A 19602-nucleotide genomic window follows, 5' to 3' on the forward strand; every position below is an offset into this window, starting at 1 on the left:
TTTTATGGAAAGATCTGAGAGTTCTGGTAGGCTGATAAAGAATCAGCAGTCGAGAAAAATATAGAGGTAGACCGGTGTAATGAATGTTATGAATGAGGAACACTCTCTTAAAAAGCAAATGTGTGTGCAAGAGATAACTAATCTGCATTTTTTTAGCATGTCCCTTTTTCTCTTTTTCAAATACTTAAGATGTTTTCAGTTTTGGGGGAAAGATGCAATTTTTACAGTACAGTTGATGCTTTAGTAATATTTTATTTTGTATATTTGCTTTTACAGTAGACTCTCAGTTAACTGGCACCCATGGGGATTTATAGATGCCGGATAAATGTAGTTTCTGGTTGCTTGAGAGTTACTATTAAAATTAGGCCTAAGTAATATTAATCATAAACTGTTCCAGACAAACTACTGGACATGTGAAAGGCAACATGTGGGTGTACTCAGGTACCCTTAAATTTCTGCCAGAAATTGATTTTATTTTCATTTTTATTTAAAGTATTACTGTATGTCTTAGATTTTTTTGTTCTGGTTGCTTGAGAGTTCTGGTTAATTGAGTTCCAGTTAACAGAGAGTCTACTGTACTATTGTACAATAAAAAGTTTTAAACATAATAAAAAAAAAAAAAATCATCTCGTCTACAGAGGCGCCTTAGAACACCCAAGGACGAAGTAAGCATGGTTAACACCGGAAACAACCTTACGCATTCTAAAGTGCCTCCATAATTGCGATTCTTGTCAAATATAGGCACCAGAAACATAAGCCTTTAAAACCCTGGCCTACATTTCCAGTGTCTACCTTTCACCAAAGCAATGATTTTGTAAATGTGGCCGTTGTATAATTGACACACGATCAGAAACCTTTTATAGGCGGCTGCCGATAATAGCACTATTTACAGAATCTGGCCCTAATTTTCCGGGTCACCTCTACAAACCTTTTTAGAATCTGGCCTTATATTGGCCATCCTGCAGTCTTCCAGAACCAATTCTTGTTGCTAAAGATAAGTTATATATTAATAGCAGCTCTACAATTTTATTTTTTTAGTTCCATTAGTATTCTGGAATGTATACCAACCAGTCAAAGCAATTTGCTACTCGTTAGTTTGGTCAAGTTACATCTTTGAGGTTTACAGAAATTAGTTTCAGTTCTTCCAACTCATCACTTTAAATGCCACATCTGGCACAAATATCTCCCCACATCTTCCCAAAGCAAATAATTCACTTAGCCTTTCTGCTATGGCCTTGTCCCCCCAGAGTGCTTCTTTTATCCCTTGGTCATCCAGAAATCCAACTAATTCTTTTACTGTCTTCTAATATATTTAAGAAGGTTCTTATGTGTTTTTTTTGCCTCAAAGGCAATCTTCTTTTCAAAATCTTTGCCTTCCTTATTAGCACTATGCATTTGATTTGCCATTGCATATGTTGTTTCATACTATCCATATTCAGATCCTTCTAGCTCAATGGCCTCTTTCATCTCACTTTTTAACCATACTGGCTATCTCTGGCCATACTATGAGTATCACCTTTAATATGTGGAATATATCTGTTCTCTGCTTCCATGATGGTATTTTTGAATTTCCACACTTAATGTAATAATTTTTTTTAACCTATGTAGTTGCTCCTTGGCCGGGGGGGGGGGGGGGGGAGAGGGGGTTTAACCATTTCTCATTTTCTCAGTCTTCTTTTTGAAAGTTAAATGTTAATGGAAATATTCAGGAATTCACATCAACATTGTCAAATAGAGACTGGTTCTAACCGATCTTTGGGCTCAAAGGAGCAGGAGTCCACTTCAGACTAATACTAAAATCAAAAGAGGAAGGAAGGAATGAGTTCTAAAGAAATGACTATTTTATCTCTTTTCAAAAGCCTTCATAGATGTACATTCAGATAACTTTGCATGATTTTTTTTATTTCTATGTATGCATAAATATTTTGCCACAGTTGTTTGCCAAATAGCCTTTATTCAGTTAAAAATAAAAAAGTATAACACCAATTCAAAGAAGACTTTTGAAGACTGTTTTACTACTTAAGCCTGCATGTATCGTTTTTCAATTCCGAGATGAGCATCCATGCAAAATCTTATCAAAACTGCTAAAAGGCTTGGTTTTTGCCAAGATAAAAAAGGATGACTTACGGTTTTCCTCCAGGGATTCCTGCCAGGTTTGGAGGAATTCCGGGCACTCTCATGTGGGGAGGTGGGTCAAAACCAACCTAAAAATGAAAATCACAACATTCCCAATTTAATAAACATATTATGTTTATCATATACAGCATTAAAAAAAAATCCTTCAAAACAAATAATAAATTCTTTTCTTATATTTTGATTTCCTACTATCCACCAATCAGTAAAATTTTATTCAACAAGTTGAAAAACTGAAATAGCAGACTTCCATTCCTGCTGCAAACTAAGCACTAGAGAATGACAGGGGGAAAAAAATTTGTCCCAGTCTTCGCCCCGTCCCTGCGATCACCGTCCCTGTCACTGCCCCATCCCTGCAACCACTGTCCCTGCCCCATCCCCGCAGCCTCAGTACTGCAATATTTAGTTTATTCCTTACTTATAAATCAAAGTTCTGGCTGAAGAACTAGAGAAAGATGTTCAGCTGGCAGAGCCTTGTTTATAAATTTTTATAAACACAATTAATATACTACTTTATCCTAAAGCTAAATAAATAAATATAATTTTTTTTCTACCTTTATTGTCTGGTTTCTGCTTCCCTCTCATTCAATTCCTTCCATCCACTATCTGTCTTCTCTCTGCGTCTTCCATTTGCTCTGTTACTGTGCCTCTCCCTTCACCCCCTACAATTGGTCTGGCATCCATCTTATTTCCTCTGCTTCCCTTCCAGCGTCTTCTCCCCACTCTCTCTTCCCCATTCCCTTCAGCATCTTCTCTCCACTTTGTCTTCCCCATGTCCATTCAGTGTCTTCCTCCCATTCTCTCTTCTCCATGTCCTTTCAGCATCTTCTCCCCACTCCGTCTACCCAATTTCCTTTCAGCGTCTGTTCCTCTCCACCCTTCAGGATCTGTTCCTTTCCTCCACCACCCTTACCTCTCACCACCTGCGCGCCCCCCCCCTCCCTCCTTCCTACCTACCCAAATCTATCTATTTATCTCCCTCCCCTTTACCTTTGTGGCGCATTTTGAGTAACTTCTTCAAAGCCATCGGAGCCTGCAAGCAGTAGCGTGCATGTGTGGGCGGAATTTTCTCTTCTGATGCAACCGGAAGAAGTTACTCAAAATGCGCCACGAAGGTAAGGGAGATGGAGAGAGATAGATAGAATCGGGTAGGTAGGAAGGAGGCCACATGCAATTGGTGACCGCGCACATTCTCTCCCCTAACTTCAGGGACAAGGCCATTCACCGAACCATGGGGCAGTGGATGGCTGTGTCCCTGTACCTGCAGTGAGCACTTTTTCCCCCCTCACCGTTTCGGCGGGTTACCCGCGACTAACCATGGGTAACAGCCACCGTGTCATTCTCTACTAAGCACGACTACCCTGCTACTGCAGGTTCAGTCTGTGCTAACATTTGAATAAAATTTAGTAGATGTGCTACATCTCCAATAGGCGGCTCTCCTTCCAGTTAAGTTCATTGACCAAAAGGACACTTACTGTCTGTGTATGGATGGACACACAGTAATGACAAGCTGCAGTCCGTTTGATTTTTGGTCTTAAGAAATATGATCATGTCAGTCCTTTTTATGCCAGACTACATTGGCTGCCATTTGAAGCCAGAGTGTTTTTTTTAAAATTTGGGTATATTTGTTACAAGGCACTCTTATTTGGTATTTTACCTGAAATTATTCAAATCAAAAAAATGGCCCAGAAATTCTGGTATGTTCATCTTCCCTGCCCCATAGGCCTGTCGCTATAAAACCTTTTTGGATAGGACATTAGAATATCAAGCAGGGAAGATGAATTCCCGGATGTGCCCTTTGACTGACCAAACCTATTCTTATCTTACATTTAGGAAATTACTGAAAACTTACCTATTTGATAAGCAAGAATGTTAATTTTTTTAACAGCATATTTACGATGGTGTATTTTATTTAAGAATACACATTTTAATTGTACTATTTTAACTGATGTTGTATTTAAAAGTAGCAATGTTTTTTGAAAATGTATTTTTCACTGAAATGTCTCAGTTTTCCTTGTTGTGAATTGCCTAAAACTACTGGTAGTGTGGTATACAAGAAAATAAATTATTATTATTGAGTTTAGCACCCCCAATCATTTTTAAATGTTGGCTTCTTTGATAATGAACAGTCTGACCAGATAAATAAAATACAAGAACTGCACAATTCATAAAGACAGGTTGCTCAGTATTGCTTGACTGAAAGTACCATTTACCGATAGGTCTTGAAAAGTAAAAGTATGAAGGAGAAACCAGATGCTCTGCACCAAAGCAGATAAAGAGTTGTAGCAGTTGCTGTGGCTCTGATTTGATGAGACTTAACTGAACTGGTGTTGCAGTCTGTTTTGCCAATGGAATACCAAAACAATTCTGATCAAAAAGACAGACAACTGTATCAGTTTCCCAGATGGTAAAGCAAGAGCTTGTTCACAGACCAGTAGTGCAAGAATTTTCTTGTGCATATGTTTGCAGTTTAAGATTAAATATAGTGCATATTATTTCTTCAATTAAACAAAAGGAGTGACGGAAGAAGTTAGGATGGAGATAAGAGCACTACCTTAAGGATGATGAAACAGTATACAGAAGTCTTAAGGTCCCTTGGCACAAACAGCTGAACGTGAGACAAGAGACTTGAAGAAGCCATTGAATATTCCAATCTCTGTATGTCTTGAAGAGTAGTATGTTTTAATGTTATATTTATTCTATGTAGTATACATGTTGTAAACCGCTTAAATTTGAGGTATATAAGACATTTTTAAATAAATAAATGTTAGAGCTAAGGATGCATAATAGGAGGATGCATAAGGATAAGGAAACCAGTTCTGACAAGGCCAGTTGTAGAGTACGATGCTATGATTATCTTTTAGGCCTTCTTTGAAACTTATGCAGAGTTTTTGCTGTTAAAAGGATGGGATGATGGGCACAGAAGAGAGACCAAGTCTGGTTTATTGCTACTGCACCCCTGACTAAGATGATGGAGTTCCCTGCACTGAATAAAGGGGTAGAGCTCTGCACTTTTGCCACTGACAGAGGTCTACTTGAAGAATACAACACTATAAAAATATTCTGAATGGTTTTGAGGGTATATCAACTACTGCTAGGATTGTGGAATCAAATCCCAGAGGTACTCCTTATGACCCTGGGCAAGTCATGGTAACCCTCCATTACCCCAGGTACAAAATAAGAAACTGTATATATGTAAACCGCTTTAAATGTGAAAGCAGTATACAAATCCTATTCCGTTTCCCTTTAAGGTGCTGCCCAGTGGACCCCCCCCCTACTAAAAAAAAAACAACAAACATCTGCTACCCTAAGCAACCGCCTAAACCTGCCTGGTGCCTGGAGCTGTCATGAACACTGCTGAACATTTTGAGGGCTGTGTATTGGTTTCTGCAGTGCTTTCATTTGACCCATATCTAAAACGGCTCCTATGAAATCATTTCTTTGTAGGTTGAAAAATTGATCTTTCAAATTACAGGAGCCATAGAGCTGTAAGGTAGCAAACTATTATTCATAAAATTAGTTGACTGCTGTTAATGCTGCCAAAAGAGTCGTTGAGAAACACTAAATGCCCGTTTGTGGAAATGAGCTACTGCAACCATTAAAACCTTAAAAAAAAACCTCTGTGGAGTGACAATGTTCCTAAATGGACTTTATTTAAAAGTGTCAAAGTTCCAAAGGTACACTGAAATCATCTACATAAAATAATTCCATCCACATAAAAATAAATCATCCATATAAGAGCCTTAAAGGACCTTGGGTTGGGGAGATTATAATGGGTATAGGTATCTGACAACAGTGAGTGGAAGTTAAGAGTTGAAAGCAGTTTCAAAAAAGTGGGCCTTTAGCTTGGATTTGAACACTACCAGGGATGGAGCACAACATATTGATTCAGGAAGCCTGTTCCAGGCATATGGTGCCGCAAGAAAGAAGGGACGGAGTCTGGAGTTAGCAGTGGAAGAGATGGGTACAGATAAGAGGGGCTTGCCCGACAAGCAGAGATCAAAGAGGGGGGGAGCATAGGGGGAGATAAGAGAAGAGAGATATCGGGAAGCTTCAGAACGAGCACACTTGTAAGTCAGCAAGAGGAGTTTAAACTGTATTCGGAAATGGACAGGAAGTCAATGAAGTGACTTGAGGAGAGGGGTAATGTGAGAATAATGGCCCTCACCGAATATGAGTTGCGCAGCATTTTGAACGGATTGAAGAGGCGAGAGACGGGCGCGCGGGAGGCCCAAGAGAAGTACGTTGCAGTAGTCTAAGTGCGAGGTGATGAGAGCGTGGATAAGGGTTTTGGTAGTGTGTTCAGAGAGAAGAGGACGGATTTTGGTAATATTATAGAGGAGGAAGTGACAGGATTTGGCGGTCTGTTGGATCTGAGCAGAGAAGGAGAGAGAGGGGTCAAAGATCACCCCAAAGTTGTGAGCCGATGAGACAGAGAAAAGATAGCATTATCCACAGAAATAGAGAACTGCGAGAGGCAGGTTTAGGCAGAAAAATAAGGAGTTCAGTTTTAGCCATATTCAGTTTGAGTTGGCAGCGAGACATCCAAGCAGTAATGTTAGACTGGCAGGCTGAAAATCGTGCCTGAACTCCCGCAGAGCTATCCGGCGTGGAGAGGTAGATCTGGGAGTCGTCAGCATAGAGGTGATATTGAAAACCATGAGAGGAGATCAGCGTACCAAAAGAGTGGGTATATAGGGAAAAGAGGAGAGGGCCCAGGACAGAGCCTTGGGGTAAGCCAATAGACAGCGGGATGGCGGCGGATGATCCACCGTAACAAACGCTGAACGTACAACAAGAGATATAGGAAGAAAACCAGGCATCAATTAGCCCCAACATTCAACCTGCAGCCCTGCAACCAAGAAATCAATTGTCCAGCGGTGTTGGAGAGTGTCCTGGCCTGAGACAAAGTGGAAGTGGCTCACCTGGAGAGGGGACAACATTGACAGCATCCTCCCCATTATGAAAGAATGAGTTTGATGCACAGGAAGAAGTTTTTCTTCTCTGACTGAGCAAGTATTGGTGCTAATTAAAAGTTATGCACATAACTTTCTAAGCACATTCTATAAAGTGGTGCATGTAAATTCTAGAGCACAAATCTCAAATGAGGGTGTGGCCAGGGGTGGAGCATGGGCAGATCATAGGCATTCCTAAAAGTTAGGTGCACTTTTTTTTATAATATGCCCAATTCAAGCAGTGCTCATGGAGACAGTGAGTTGGCGCTTCCCAGCCTAAAATTCTGTGTCTAGCTTGCCATCCCATCTATCATCTCTGAAGATTCCAAACACACCTAATCATACTCTGTGTTCTTTGGATGCACACCATTAAGTTCTTCCTCTACCGAAGGCGGTTCATTATCAACTAGAAATAGAGCTTTCTTTTTTCTGGCTCCAAAATTGTGGAATGACTTGCCTACACCCATTTGGTCCATACTGCCATATATGAAGTTCAAATCTCTTCTTGAGTCACACTTTCCAACTTGCATTTGGGATTTCAATCATCTACTGGCTGGCATAGGATAGGCTGTGTATCAATATATAGGGGGCCTGTGCATGTATGTGTTCTATCTGCATTCTCTATGACTGTGATCGTTCCTATTTTAATTGGCACTCTTTTCATTTACCTTTTCGATTATATTAACTTTTAGTTTTAATGTTTTATAATATGCTTTAACTTGTGAAACAGAAATGGTGGTATATCAAGCTTTGTAATAAAAGTTCACCCATAATGCTTGCACTCTGCCTGGCTATGCTTGTAAACAATCATTACCAGATCTCTATAATGAGTGTCTTAAATTATGAATTGATCTTCCACAATCTGGACATGGCCTGAAGATGGTTCAGTCAGCCATATTTGGAAAGAAGGAAAAAAAAAACCAAAACCCTCTACATGAAAGTTTGTTTTTTTAAAAAGAATTCAATGAAAAACCTCCCCAGAACAATTACTGAGCTTTGGATCTAAGGAGCTGAAGAAATTGCTATATGCAGGAAAATCTACAGAAGCTCAAAAGGTTTACACTAGTTCTGAGCATTGGGACAACTATTCCATTCAAGCACTGCCTGATTATATTCTAATGCCTAAGGGACAAACAAGTACATAGCAGTCAGGCATCTGAATGGCAGATGCAATATAATGTAGACAAATGCAAAGTGATGCACATTTGGAAGAATAATTTAAATCAAAGTTACTTGATACTGCTTGATAGTTACTTTCATTGCATTGTTTTTGATGACACCTAGAGCTTTTTCTTGGATGCTGATTCTTAAGAAAAGCTCGCTCCTGCCTGTTACACCTCTGGATCACCATGGTTTCCAGTGGCAAAGGAGATACGATGGACAGGGCAGGGAGAGGAGGCAGGGTGAAGAGCCTGGCGGCCTGGCGGAGACCTGCAATAAATTTGGAAGGGGGCAGGTGGGTGCTGGGCTGAATATAAACCAGGACCCCCGTTTTGGGGCCAATTTTTTGGCCCCAAAATCCCAGTTTATATTAGAATATATACAGTATGTATATTTCCTGATGTCTCAAGATGGGCGCAGATTCAGTTGAAAAAATTTCTGAATCATCATCAGACGGTTATATCTTTGGGAGCAGAGCATCAAGTTGAAATTTGCCTGCAAATGTTTTGTAACCTATCGGGGTAATAGATATATTTTTCTATGGCCCTGCTCAATTTTTTCTAGAGGGTAAAGAAGTCTCTAAGGCGACCCATCGAGAGTCACAGTAATTAGGGTCAAGAAAGTTTTGCTTTAGATTTCCACTCTATTTCCTAGATTGTTTGAATATATCCATTTCCCATGGATTTTTCTTTTTCCTCTCCATAGTTGTGGACTATATTTAGTAGAATTTTCTTTTTTCTTTGTTGCTAGCTAATCATTGAATTAGCTTTAAATTTGTAATTTCATTTCAGAATAAGCACTTTGAATTAACATTTAAAAGTAATAAAAAAAAAAAAAAAGAGGGGGGAGAGCATTTTCATTATGCTGTCCAAAAATCCAGTAGAGAATATGACATTTTCAAATTAGAAAAACATCTATTTTTTCCCCATAAAAATGGCCATTTCCTAGATGTGTTTGCCCTCAGTGTGTCTATCTTTTTGAGCCATTAAAAAAAAGTCCAAATGAAAAACGCATGAAAACAAACCTCTGGGATATAGGAAGGTCCAGCATTCTTAGATTGGCCACAGAAACATCCCAGCAGAGCAGTGGGTACTGCAGTGAATTTTACCTAACAGGTCCCAGGTACACATCTCACCATAACACCCTTACATTGTTTGGTGAACCCTCCACAGATATCCCAGCAAAGCAGTAGGGTACTGTATTGAATTTCACATAAAGGGTTCCAGGTACATATCTCACCTTAACTCCCTTACAATGTATGGTTAGCCTTCCAAAACTCACTCACAATCTACTATACCCAAATATATACCACCCCAATAGCCCTTATAGTTTATTACTGTATTTTTTGCTCCATAAGACACACTTTTCCCCCCCAAAAAAGTGGGTGTAAATAAGGGTGCGTCTTATGGAGCAAATACCACACATATACACACCCCCCCCGGTATGGCAGAGCTCTCCTCCCACCCCGCGTACCTGTTTTTAATCACGGCACAACCTTCACCCCTTCATTACCCTCCCTCCTCATGCTTCTCCTCACCCCCTCCTCCCTTTCCCTGGAGACCAGGGCGCACAGAGGCTACGAATTCCATAAACATAGTGTCTCCCGCCGCCACTGGAGCCCTCATCGAGAAGCCCCTGCATTGGCCCCTTGGCAGGATGAGGGACCTGTTAAATACCCACATACAGAACTGCTGGCGCAAGCTGCTGAAGGAGATGTGCACGAGGCTCACCTAGAAGGTCAAATACAAGTGGGAGTTACTGCTGCCGTCGCAGCCCGGAAGCGATGCAAAGCACCCGTCGTCGTCATCAAGTGCAGCCTACCTAAGATCGACGCCACCTAGATGCAAGCACCAAAGGAGGCCGAGATCTGGGCTTTGTCACCGCGGGAGCATTCCGCCAAACCCAAGGAGTTTGGCATCGACATGAGACCCCTGAGCCAGCAATTGTTAAAGCTCCTCTATCAGGGCTTTGACAAGGATGGCTCGGGAAGGCAGCAGTACCTGGAGCACAGGAAGCTGAAGGGCCCAGAGCAGAAGTTCCAGTTCCATCTCATTTCCTCCTAGTAAGCCTGGCCCAAATACTTCCAGCATCTGACAGGAGGCTTTGATGTCAGCCCTCAGTTATAAGTTGCCAGCCCACTGCATTTTGGGATTTGTGGTCCTGTATAGGAATCTTGATGCATTCCTGCACATTGTCTATAAAAGATGAAACTGGCCAAGTGGCTCCCCCTAGTAACTGGGACTGGAGACTGCTTGTCTGCACTGTCCCTACCTGCCTGCCTGCCACTAGGCCTGCCTGCTCTGTGCCCTGTCCCTGCCTGCCCTGTCCCAGCCTACCACTAGACCACCAGAGGGGGGACAGGGTTTAGAGCCGGGCAGGGAGGGGGGACAATGTTCAGGCCTGGCAAGGAGTGTGGGGTTGAGTGCAGAGCCTGGCAGGGAGGGGGGACAGGGTACAGAGCCTGGCAAGGAGTGTGGGGTTTGGTGCAGCGCCTAGCATGGAGAATTTGGTTCAGAAATTTTTTTTCTTGTTTTCCTCCTCTACATCTAGGGTGCGTCTTATGGAGCGAAAACTACGGTATTTATATTCTGCCTTTATACAAGGCAGAACACACAAACAAACGACATAGAAAATGTATTACAAAGCAATTAATGACATGCAAACATCAAGAATGACATCACACAAGAGTGCTTAGCATAGGGGTAGGTAATGAGGACCGCAATCCAGTCGGGTTTTTAGGAGTTCCCCAATGCATATGCATGAGATCCATTTGCATACAATGGAAGGCAGTGCATGCAAATAGATCTCATGCATATTCATTGGGAAAATCCTGAAAACCTGACTGGATTGCGGCTCTCGTTGACCACCCCTGGCCTAGCAGAAGCTGATCTTAATATCAGTCAACATTATAAAAGTCCATCACATTAAAATGCATATTTCATCTGAGAAAACACTATGCCACTTCAACAGTTTTTTAAATTAGCCCAGATCTTTCTGCTGTCGAACATACACTGGAAGCTTGTTACACTCCTTATATCTGCAGATGTCACCTACGAGATGTCAATATAGTAGGTTTTTGTTGGGTCTTGATGGGCTCATGTTTTCCACCACAATTAAACTCAGATAAGAATCATCATTATCATTATTCAAATCCAAACGTAAAAACTTTCTATTTCAAGAAACTTTCAATATGGGTTAACACTTTCCTACTTTATGAAGAAATACAGAAGAAATTTTCTCCCCTATTGTACTCAACCTCTACGTATCTCTTTCTTCCTTAATTTTATTGTAACTTAATTTCCCTTCTCCAGCTTCCCTATGTTTCCTGTTAGTTAAGTCTGTTTATCCGCCCCCTAATATTTTAGACTTTTAAAAAAACTTTTATTGTATTTACCTATTGTAAACAGTCTAGATACTTGGGATAGACAGTATAACAAGAAAATAATAAACTTGGAATCTACTAGTTTAAGAGTTGGATATGGGCCTGGGTTCCCTTCTGTGCAGCCCACTAAACTGACCCACCAGGCTACTCCAAAGACTTGCTTCCTGTGGCTATAATATCTGAAGATGTCATACAGGCTGGTATGCATGGTTTCATTTATATCTTTTGAGGGGTGGGAGGGGGGTGGGTCAGTAACCACTTGGGTCATCTGGTTAGTTTGGCCACCTTTTTGGCACTTATTTGTTACTGAAACAGGTCTAGCCTCAAACGTCCAGTCCATTACTGCAGAAAAACATCCAAATCATAAGTTCACCCTCATCCTGCCCAAAACACACACCCAACATGCCCCCTTGAGATGTAGATGCTCTTCAGACAAACAGCATAGAAAACAGTTTAAAACAAAGTTCAAAAATGGCAATTTGAACATTTTAACAAACAAAATGCCACTTTATGCCATTTTGGGGACATTTTTCTTTTGAAAATGACTCCCATAGTGGAATTAGAAAAAGTTCAAAGGACAACCAAAATGATAAAGGGAATGGATATCCTCTCATATGAAGAAAGGCTAAAGAGGTTAGGACTCTACAGCTTCGAAAAGAGATTGCTGAGGGGGACTATGACAGAGGTCTAAATTAAAATCTTGAGTGGTGTAGAATGGGTAAAAGTGAATAGATTTTTTTACTCTTTCAAAAAGTACAAAGACTAGGGGCCACTTACTAAAGTTATATGGTAACACATAGTTGGAAGTATTTTTTTTCTACTCAGTGGTTAAGCTCTGCTGCTGGAGGATGTGCTTAAAGCAGTTAACATAACTGTATTTAAGAAATATTTGCATCAATTCCTGGAGGTAAAATCCTTAGTCTGCTAGTGAGAGACATGGGGAAGCCACTTTTTGCCCTGGGACTGGTAGTATGAAATTTTGATTTGGGATTCTGCCAAGTACTTTTTGACCAAGATTAGCTACTATTGGAAGCAGAATATTGGTATAGATCAGGGGTTTCAAAGTCTCGAGGGCCGCAATCCAGTCGGGTTTTCAGGATTTCCCCAATGAATATGCATGAGATATATTTGCAAGCACTGCTTTCAATGCATATTCATTGGGGAAATCCTGAAAACCCGACCAGATTGCAGCCTTCGAGGATTGACTTTGACACCTGTAGTCTAGATGGACCACATGGGTCTGACCCAGTATGACTATTCCTATAAGCTGAATTTTTAAAATGAGCAGTTAATGATGCTGTATATACAGCATTCTCAGCCCCTCAAGGATAGAGAGGAGGGAGGCATAGGGATCATTAAAGATGAAACCTAAAAATGAAATATAGCCCATGATACAGGGTTTCATAAGGAGTTCTTGTGTATGGCCTCTGGCCTCAGAATTGGTGTTGCAATGAAGATCACACTAGAAACAATAGGAGAATGGTTCTCATAAAAATCAGAAAAAAAAAGTTGCCCAGCGATTGTGAATAAAGGCTCATGACACCTGAGATTCCTAATAAGAAAACAAGGAAGAAGAATATCTTACTTTTATTATTATTATTATGTTGCTGAAAAAAAACCCTATTTATCATTCTGTACTGATAAAAATACAACTCCCCTCTCCCCCACCCCCTTAAAAAACCTAGTCAGCCTCTGATAGATGTGGAAGCTTGCAATGATCCACGATGTACGCTTGCAGACAGCCTGTGACGTACCATTGGAGATCGTCCGTAGGCAACTACGGCAGCGGCGGCAGCGGCAGCACTCATCTGTGGGGACATATTGTGGAGACTGGCGTAGGCTGCCCCTGGACTGGTTAGCTCTCCATTCATGCCAGCATGAGGTACCATCCCAAAAGGAGAAGCATATGGTCCTGGTACTGCCAGTGGTGTCCTTAAGCCCGCAGCTGCTGTTGAATTAAAAATACACATTTTATTTAGCAGACTTCTCCTCCTTCATTTACCAACCAGCCAGAAAAACCACATTACCAAGTAGAAATTTTCCAACACAAACCTTTTTCCAGTGTCCTACATCCAAATGCTACGTCCCTGGGAAAATCCTAAATTGATTTTAAATGTTCTGGTTATGCCAGCTCAATATCTCCTAAAGCACTCTTATCTTCATAGTCCTCAGCTTTTCTACAGCAGCTGCCTTTTATTTCACTTACCACAATGCCCACACTTTAAAAAAAAAAAAATTCTCTAAATATACACTTGTCTTTGCCAAACTCTGCCGAGAGGTTGAGAGGTATGCCATTGATCATATCCTAACAGACTTAGCTTCTGAATTTTAATACCTTGTTTAAAAAAAAAATTGTAGAAGGTAGTTTGACGAGTTTACTAAATGAGACTGGTCTGAGAAAGCAAACACTGCACAGCATTTGCCAAGAAACATTTCACTGAATATTTGTCAAAGTGATAATAGGTTATACAAGGGCTTTAGATTCAGAATAATCATCAGAAACCATATAGCACTCATTCTACAATGCAGATTATATGGAAATAAAAATAACCCCAAGTGTAAACAGTCTGTGACAAAGTCGCACAGCTGTTGAAAACCAAGTATGAACATCTGCTTCCCATCAAACCTCTTCACTAAAAGGAATGAGAAGATAAATGTACTTAATATGCACATTGTCTTATGCAAGAAAGGATTTATATTATACAGCTAAAAAGCAATGAAAAAGAGGAAACGTTACCAGCTTGGTTAACCAGAGGATCCATTGATGGAGGCTTGCCAAGGCCTGGACGAAGCCCTGAAGTGGCACTAGTGCCCGGAGCTGGCACATCACCTCGTGGAGTTGGCGTGCTGGATTTCAGAACAGGCGTGCTGGCTTTTTCATGCTGGTATCATTAAACAAATTAAATGAGTATTATTTTTAATCCAGGGCCATATTACACAATTTATCACAACAGCAGCTGGGACACTGGGCACCTACTACCTACTCCCTCAGCCAATTTTCATAAATCCATGCAATGTTGACAGCATTAGCATGTGAGTGAGAAGTGTTGACCTTTTCTGCTTCTGCCAATATTTGAAACACAAGCAAAAACTGTGGAAAAGGGACTATATATTTTCTCTTTCCAAAAGCAAAACCCCCCTCTCCTCCTCTCCAGTTTCAGAGCACTGCAAACTGAGCTTGAAGAAAAAAAAAAAAAAAAGACACACACACACAACATTGCTTGCGCTGTTTCATATTTCTACAACATGAAACAGAACAAGGAATGCATCTCAAAGGAATACTTCCACACAATTTCTTTAGAAGACATTTCTGACTCCTCCCCATTCTTAAAATTCTCTTATATTTGAACCACAAGGACAAAGGTATTCAAGGATGTCGTTAATATCGAATGTCAATATTTAGCATCATTCTCTCCTTAGACCTAACAGATATTTGTCACAAAACGACAAACAATGGATTTCTATACATCTGGAAAACCGCGGATCAGAAACTGTCATTAAAAGAAAGCATATGCACTCTGTTTAAACAGATTTATTACTCATTTTTTTTGAAGAACTAGGCTTAAAGCTTTTCCTGAATACTGCCGAACTGGTGAAGCCGAGCTACGAACAGGCCTCCTGATTTTATGGTATTTGATTTTGAGCTTGGATGCTTTGGGCTGTTTAATTTAAAGGTTGTCAAATATTTACAACATGGCGTGTATCAGGCTGTATAATATGCATGATGAAATAACATGTAATTGCTAAGTGGACCACGTCACCGTAGTACTCGGTAGATACATAATTTCTTGGATTCTTCACAGGCGAGAGAGAACTTGCCCAAGTGTTTCTGCAGCCATGCATTCACCAGCTCACAGCACTAAAGAAAACCTATAAAGCAATGAGGTTTAATGCTGATTCGCCAATCAATGAAGGAAATCTCTGAACACAGAAACCAATTAAGAATCTCAGTCTTGCAATTCTCCTCCTCCCACCCCAATCCTCTTATATATTTAACACCCCAGAATTAGTAAGCAATTAAACACCACACAGATGTTTTTACTCTGTCACTGGGAACATTCTCAACTAATATACCTTGTCTAAGTGCACAATTAACTACCTCTAGGCTAGAGGAACTCGCTTTTCACACTCCACTAATAATAAATTAGCTTCAATGTTTCAGTTTTAGCCTTTTTCAGATGTTATAGATCAAAGCAAGCTTCAGCTCACTTCAAAGAACATGGACTGTTTTCTCTTTACTGTGTTCATGCTATCTGAAGGTATTAGTGCTGGTTATTAATAGATCTATTTTCTAGCCTGCTCTATCTTGATAAATTAGTTAAACAGGAAAACCAGGTTGGCTAATGACAAGTAGAATGACTATGCTTCCTGAATACGTTTTGACTAGTCAATCAGGATAGAAACATATAGGGCTAGATTCACTAACCTGCCCGAATCGGAACAATCCGTTTCTGATTCGGGCAGGTCTGACTGATTCACAAATCAGTCATATTCAAATTGGAGCGATCGGAGGAACGCCCCCATTTGCGTGCAGAGATAGCAAATGTGCAATCCTTGCTCATGCGCAGATCCTGACAGTAGTGACAGGAAAAGCAGCCTCCTGTCACTGCTGTCAGGGATTCTGCTGGCTTTTTTTTTTCCATTTTTTTTAAATAGGCCGCAAAATATCAGGCATATTAAAATTTTTTTTAAAAAAGCCCCCCGACCGGCACGACCCGACACCCCCTTTGTAGGCCACCCCCGGCACAGCACGGCCCATCCCCGACACCCCGCTCATTAAAAGTTGGGAGCCGGAGGGGTGCTCGGTCCCTCCTGCTCCTCAGGGTCTAGCGACGTGTCTGCCTGGGCCTTAGGCCCTGCCCTGGGAGGAGGCTAAGGCCCTTAGTGGCTCAGGCGCCTTGGGTTCTTCCCCCCTTGGGAGAGGCCTGAGGCGCCAGAGCCAATCAGGGACTTCCTTAGGGGCAGCCCCGAGGTTTTGGAAATTTGCTCATCAAAACGGGAATCCAGATAAACACCCAGACTATATACAGCAACAGGCATTGTCAATGGCGCATATGCAATAAAATGTGAGATTCTATTTGGGATCAAGTGGCACCATTTTATTTGGTATATTTATGAGAGCGAAAAGTCAACTATCTGTGAGAAGTAACAAACTTCTCTTTATATTAACAGGGGTTGCCATCCAGCTTATTTTAAAAAATTGGAAAAATTAGGATAGATTAAATTATACATTCTGGTGGGAATCCCTTTGTTAAATTTTTTAAATGAAGCGGTTTATGGCCATTCAGCAGGGAAATTACAAGAAATTTATAGATGTTTGGGAACCGTTAACTAAATACTGTAAGGATTGATCTCTTTAGATGTCCCTTTAAACATACACATCCAGGGTGGGAGGGTGGGGGAGGAGGTATGTTTTGGATTTGGTTTAAAGGGTATGTATTGATTGTATTTATGTGGAGGGACATAATAAAAAAAAGTCTAAGTCCCCTTTTGGCCTAAGGCCTTAGAAACATAGAAAGATGACGGCAGATAAGGGCTACAGCCCATTAAGTCTGCCCATACCATTGACCCACCCTTTTAAGTCTACTAGCCCCCCTTAACTCTACTGACCTGCTCTATTAAGTCTATATCCTAGCGACCCTATTCATTGGTATGACCCTCGCAGTGATCCCACATAGGTATCCCATTTATTCTTGAAGTCTGGGATACTGCGGGCCTCGATCACCTGTACTGGAAGCTTGTTCCAATGCTCTATCACTCGTTCTGTAGAAGTAGAAGCAGGGAAAATGTCCATTATCAAAACAAATCTCCTTTTGGACGTTTTTCTTAATGGCCTGCCTATATGTTCAGCTGTTTAAACGTCCAGACCACTACTACGTCTACACTAATACCAAATAATCAACCTAAAAAAGGCCTAACTCCCTGTGGGCGGGGCTTTGGGACGGCTGGGCCAATCCAGGCACATTCTGGAGTCGGCTGCCTGCCGGACGGGTGAGTTTGGCACCCGTCCGGCCAACTTTAAGAGGTACGGGGAAGGGGGGTGGGGGGTCATGGGGTCGGCCGGGGGGGTTGCGGGTCAGCAGGGGAGGTGATCGGGGGTTCTGGGGGGGCGATCGTTGGGGGAGGGGGGTTGCATCGAGGGCAGGAGGGCCTGGGATCCCTCCTGCCCATAATGTAGTGGGGGTTGGGGGGGTCGCCGGGGCCAGGAGGGCTTGGCCTCTGTCCTGGCCCATTCCAGTCACGGGGGGTGGGGGTGGCCGGGGCCAGGAGGGTTTGGGCTCCCTCCTGGCCCGATCGTACTCGGCGGGGGGGGGGGGGGGCACGATCGCCGGGGATCGTCGAGGCTGCCGCGGGGCAATAGGGCTTGGGCTCCCTCTTGCCCCGATGTTGTGTGTGTGTGTGGGGGGGGGGGGGTGATGTCTCGCGGCAGGAGAGATGCCTCATCTCCCCTACCATGGGGAGGGCTGCTGCACCCGTGAAGGGGGGAGGGTTGGAGTTTTTTTTGCCGTCTGCCATCGGGAAGGAGGGTATGAGAGTTGGGGCTGTTGGACTGGCGATAGGGAGGGAGGGAGGCTGGCTGCTGAACTCGCGAGGGGGGTGCTGCAGCTGCTACACCAGTGAAGGGGGAGCGGGTTGCTTAGGCTGAACATTGACCGGGGAAGGGAGACAGTTGCTGGATCTAGTCTGGTGATTGGGGGGAAAGGGAAACAGGTGCTGGGCCCATGTGGTGAGTGGAACGGAGCTGGAGGGAAGGGATAGGTGCCAGATCCACACCTGGGTGCTGAAGGGAGGGGATACAGGTGGTGGACCCATGGGAAGAGGGCTAGAGGGGAGGGGGAGAGGTGCAAGACTTGCAGGGAAGAAGAGAGAAGGAAAGGGAAAGAGAAAAGCTGAACCAAAGGGATGAACCAAAGGGATGAAGGAAGAGTGAGTGAAATATTGAACATAGTGGAGGGAGGGAGGAAAGAGTGTGAGAGACACATGTTGGTGTAAGGGAGTATGAGAAGAGAGAAGTTGAACACAGGAAGATATACAAAAAGAGGTAAGATGGTGGGCATGGATGGGAGCACAGGAACAGGGACAAAAAGGGTAATGCTGCATCTACACGGGGGTGGTATATGGACACAGAAGGGTAATGGTAGACATGGGAGGGTATATAAACACAGAGAGAAGATGGCAAGACATGGGGGAGAATAAGAACGCAGAAGGAAGATGCTGGATGGGTGGGGGAGGGCATAGGGATATAGAGGAGTGCTATTGTACACAGGAGGAGGGCATCATAGAATGGTGAGATGATGAAGGCATGGAGATGGGCACATGGGAAATACTAGAAAGGGAAGTATAAGAGACAGAAGGGAGATGCTTGCTGAACATGGGGGAAAAACATACACATACACAGAGATGGAAGATGAATGGTGAGCATGGAGAAAGAACACGTCAAATGGTCAGAAGACCCTAGCAAGTGAGTTAAGAGTAGACAGTTGGAAACAGAAATCAGAGCTTGAGACCAATGTGATGTGAAGAATAAAATGACTAGACAACAAAATGTAGAAAAAATAATAATTTTCTATTTTGTGATTAGAATATATCAGATTTGAAATATGTATCCTGCTAGAGCTGGTGTTAGACATAACTGGGGACTGCAAAGCCCAGGCTGTGCTGCTTTAGCTTCCAGCTGGCTTAGGGCTTTCTCTGACCGGGTGTAGTTGTCCTAGTTGCACTTCCCTAACACTGTTCCTGTCCTGTGTGACTGCAGTATTCTGTTTAAGTAAATATCACAGTCTGTTCTCTTTACATCAGTCACCTTTCTATATCCAACAGTTTAATGACTGATGTCTCCCCACCTCTATATTAACTATTGGTGTTCAATTTTTTCACATTTTTTAACGGGTTTCAGACATGCCATTATTGTACGCCCACATTAAGATAAGTTGAATTTTATAGCAAGAATACTTTTATTCACAAATATTT

At 42.1% G+C, this 19602-nt stretch overlaps 1 protein-coding gene across 19 annotated transcripts in view; it reads right to left on the reverse strand.

Annotated features, from left to right (window-relative positions):
- Window positions 1-19602, reverse strand: part of LOC117351636 (transducin-like enhancer protein 1) — a 307381-nt gene that overhangs the window by 57099 nt on the left and 230680 nt on the right. For 13 of the 19 annotated variants that reach the window (XM_033927342.1, XM_033927331.1, XM_033927305.1 and 10 more), the window contains 3 exons: window positions 14369-14513; window positions 13386-13579; window positions 2128-2204 (listed from right to left, as the gene is read on the reverse strand). In XM_033927342.1, the coding sequence (XP_033783233.1) occupies window positions 2128-2204; window positions 13386-13579; window positions 14369-14513 (416 nt within the window). The remainder of the gene's footprint in view (window positions 1-2127; window positions 2205-13385; window positions 13580-14368; window positions 14514-19602) is intronic. The other 6 variants (XM_033927370.1, XM_033927313.1, XM_033927295.1 and 3 more) reach the window with 1 other exon arrangement.

This window comes from Geotrypetes seraphini, chromosome 1, assembly GCF_902459505.1.
Source record: "Geotrypetes seraphini chromosome 1, aGeoSer1.1, whole genome shotgun sequence".
NCBI classification, from domain to species: domain Eukaryota; kingdom Metazoa; phylum Chordata; class Amphibia; order Gymnophiona; family Dermophiidae; genus Geotrypetes; species Geotrypetes seraphini.